This window comes from Protomyctophum parallelum (assembly GCF_964188405.1).
Source record: "Protomyctophum parallelum genome assembly, chromosome: 1".
Taxonomy (NCBI): domain Eukaryota; kingdom Metazoa; phylum Chordata; class Actinopteri; order Myctophiformes; family Myctophidae; genus Protomyctophum; species Protomyctophum parallelum.
In genome coordinates this window covers 105,289,593-105,292,699 of record NC_139697.1, presented here as the reverse complement: position 1 = coordinate 105,292,699, position 3,107 = coordinate 105,289,593, and the positions used below count along the sequence as shown (strand labels likewise).

General features: G+C 50.7%; 1 protein-coding gene across 1 annotated transcript in view; it reads left to right on the top strand.

Moving 5' to 3' along the window:
• Positions 1-1,467: 1,467 nt before the first annotated feature.
• The window catches only part of LOC310872683 (leucine-rich repeat and calponin homology domain-containing protein 2-like), a 48,646-nt gene continuing 47,006 nt past the window's right edge, over positions 1,468-3,107 (top strand). The window contains exons 1-2 of the mRNA XM_083784728.1: positions 1,468-1,549; positions 2,274-2,332. Of these exons, the coding sequence (XP_083640854.1) occupies positions 2,295-2,332 (38 nt within the window). The 5' untranslated portion in view covers positions 1,468-1,549; positions 2,274-2,294. The remainder of the gene's footprint in view (positions 1,550-2,273; positions 2,333-3,107) is intronic.

Genomic DNA, 3,107 nt, shown 5'->3' with positions numbered 1-3,107 from the left:
GGTCCATGTGTCCTACATTAAGGTACATGTTACTGTCAGAGGACGTGGGGGGTCCTTAGGGGGGGTCCATGTGTCCTACATTAAGGTACATGTTACTGTCAGAGGACGGTGGGGGGGTCCTTAGGGGGGGGTCCATGTGTCCTACATTAAGGTACATGTTACTGTCAGAGGACGTGGGGGGTCCTTAGGGGGGGTCCATGTGTCCTACATTAAGGTACATGTTACTGTCAGAGGACGTGGGGGGTCCTTAGGGGGGGTCCATGTGTCCTACATTAAGGTACATGTTACTGTCAGAGGACGTGGGGGGGTCCTTAGGGGGGGTCCATGTGTCCTACATTAAGGTACATGTTACTGTCAGAGGACGTGGGGGGGTCCTTAGGGGGGGTCCATGTGTCCTACATTAAGGTACATGTTACTGTCAGAGGACGTGGGGGGTCCTTAGGGGGGGTCCATGTGTCCTACATTAAGGTACATGTTACTGTCAGAGGACGTGGGGGGTCCTTAGGGGGGGTCCATGTGTCCTACATTAAGGTACATGTTACTGTCAGAGGACGTGGGGGGTCCTTAGGGGGGGTCCATGTGTCCTACATTAAGGTACATGTTACTGTCAGAGGACGTGGGGGGGTCCTTAGGGGGGGTCCATGTGTCCTACATTAAGGTACATGTTACTGTCAGAGGACGTGGGGGGGTCCTTAGGGGGGGTCCATGTGTCCTACATTAAGGTACATGTTACTGTCAGAGGACGTGGGGGGGTCCTTAGGGGGGGTCCATGTGTCCTACATTAAGGTACATGTTACTGTCAGAGGACGTGGGGGGGTCCTTAGGGGGGGTCCATGTGTCCTACATTAAGGTACATGTTACTGTCAGAGGACGTGGGGGGGTCCTTAGGGGGGGTCCATGTGTCCTACATTAAGGTACATGTTACTGTCAGAGGACGTGGGGGGGTCCTTAGGGGGGGTCCATGTGTCCTACATTAAGGTACATGTTACTGTCAGAGGACGTGGGGGGGGTCCTTAGGGGGGGTCCATGTGTCCTACATTAAGGTACATGTTACTGTCAGAGGACGTGGGGGGTCCTTAGGGGGGGTCCATGTGTCCTACATTAAGGTACATGTTACTGTCAGAGGACGGGGGGGGTCCATAGGGGGGGTCCATGTGTCCTACATTAAGGTACATGTTACTGTCAGAGGACGTGGGGGGTCCATAGGGGGGGTCCATGTGTCCTACATTAAGGTACATGTTACTGTCAGAGGACGTGGGGGGTCCATAGGGGGGGTCCATGTGTCCTACATTAAGGTACATGTTACTGTCAGAGGACGTGGGGGGGGTCCTTAGGGGGGGTCCATGTGTCCTACATTAAGGTACATGTTACTGTCAGAGGACGGGGGGGGTCCTTAGGGGGGGTCCATGTGTCCTACATTAAGGTACATGTTACTGTCAGAGGACGTGGGGGGTCCTTAGGGGGGGTCCATGTGTCCTGCATTAAGGTACATGTTACTGTCAGAGGACGTGGGGGGTCCTTAGGGGGGGTCCATGTGTCCTGCATTAAGGTACATGTTACTGTCAGAGGACGTGGGGGGTCCTTAGGGGGGGTCCATGTGTCCTACATTAAGGTACATGTTACTGTCAGAGGACGGGGGGGGGTCCTTAGGGGGGGTCCACGGGGTACAGTCCCTCCCTGACATTTAGCTCTACTGGATTTATCATACGTCGATTTAACCCATTCTCGGGGCGGAAACCCCTTTTGGTGTTTTAAGCATCATGTTATGCTTTAGCTATTTAAAAATAGCAGACCTACAAGCTCGTAGCGCGCCACCGAGTGGCGCGCTACGAGCTTGTAGGTCCGCTATTTTTTTACAAATCGAAGAGCGACTGACATAGAAACATAGGCTTTTTCAGAAAACTGTCATTTTCAAACAGACATTTATAGAATCTGATCTCAGGTCAGAACGTGGGGTTAATAGCCAGATTGATATACTGTCGTGAGTCACCGCAGTGGGGGGGGGGGGGGGGGCAGCCATGTTGGTTGTCTGACGCCGTTGAGTGACGGGGCCGATGGCCAATCAGCTGCTGCGGTCGGATTTCCGCGAACGACACTCACGAGCGCCGCCGTGGGCAGAAAGACTCCAGACCTGAATCGCCAGAACATGTTATGTTTTTAATGGGCGTGGCTAGCGATTCAGGGCTGGAGCCAGGCTAGCTACGCTGTACGTCTGCTGCTCATTTATAAAAGCTGTTTTGTTTTGGTGGTGTTTGTGTTTTGGTTTTTTTCAGGATCTGGAGAAGGTTCTGAACATGACCCACCAGAACAAAGACAAGGAGGAGGAGTCAGGGTGAGTAACACCATATATGGACATACTGGGAAAATGTAGCCTGGGCACCATTTCTTTTAGGGTGTCTGAACCTGTCGGGAGCGGATGCTTCCGTCAGGAGCTACGGAAGCTCTGATCACGAGTAAAATATAAATGCTTCCGTCTGGAGCAACGGAAGCTCTGATCATGAGTAAAATATAAATGCTTCCGTCGTACAGTCTGGAGCAACGGAAGCTCTGATCATGAGTAAAATATAAATGCTTCCGTCGTACAGTCTGGAGCAACGGAAGCTCTGATCATGAGTAAAATATAAATGCTTCCGTCGTACAGTCTGGAGCAACGGAAGCTCTGATCATGAGTCAAATATAAATGCTTCCGTCGTACAGTCTGGAGCAACGGAAGCTCTGATCATGAGTAAAATATAAATGCTTCCGTCGTACAGTCTGGAGCAACGGAAGCTCTGATCACGAGTAAAATATAAATGCTTCCGTCGTACAGTCTGGAGCAACGGAAGCTCTGATCATGAGTAAAATATAAATGCTTCTGTCATACAGTCTGGAGCAACGGAAGCTCTGATCACGAGTAAAATATAAATGCTTCCGTCATACAGTCTGGAACAACGGAAGCTCTGATCACGAGTAAAATATAAATGCTTCCGTCGTACAGTCTGGAGCAACAGAAGCTCTGATCATGAGTACCATAGTTCTGCTATAGAAACATGTTCTATCTCTCTGATAACAGATCTACAAGGTGGTGGACCATAGTTCTGCTATATAAACATGTTCTATCTCTCTGA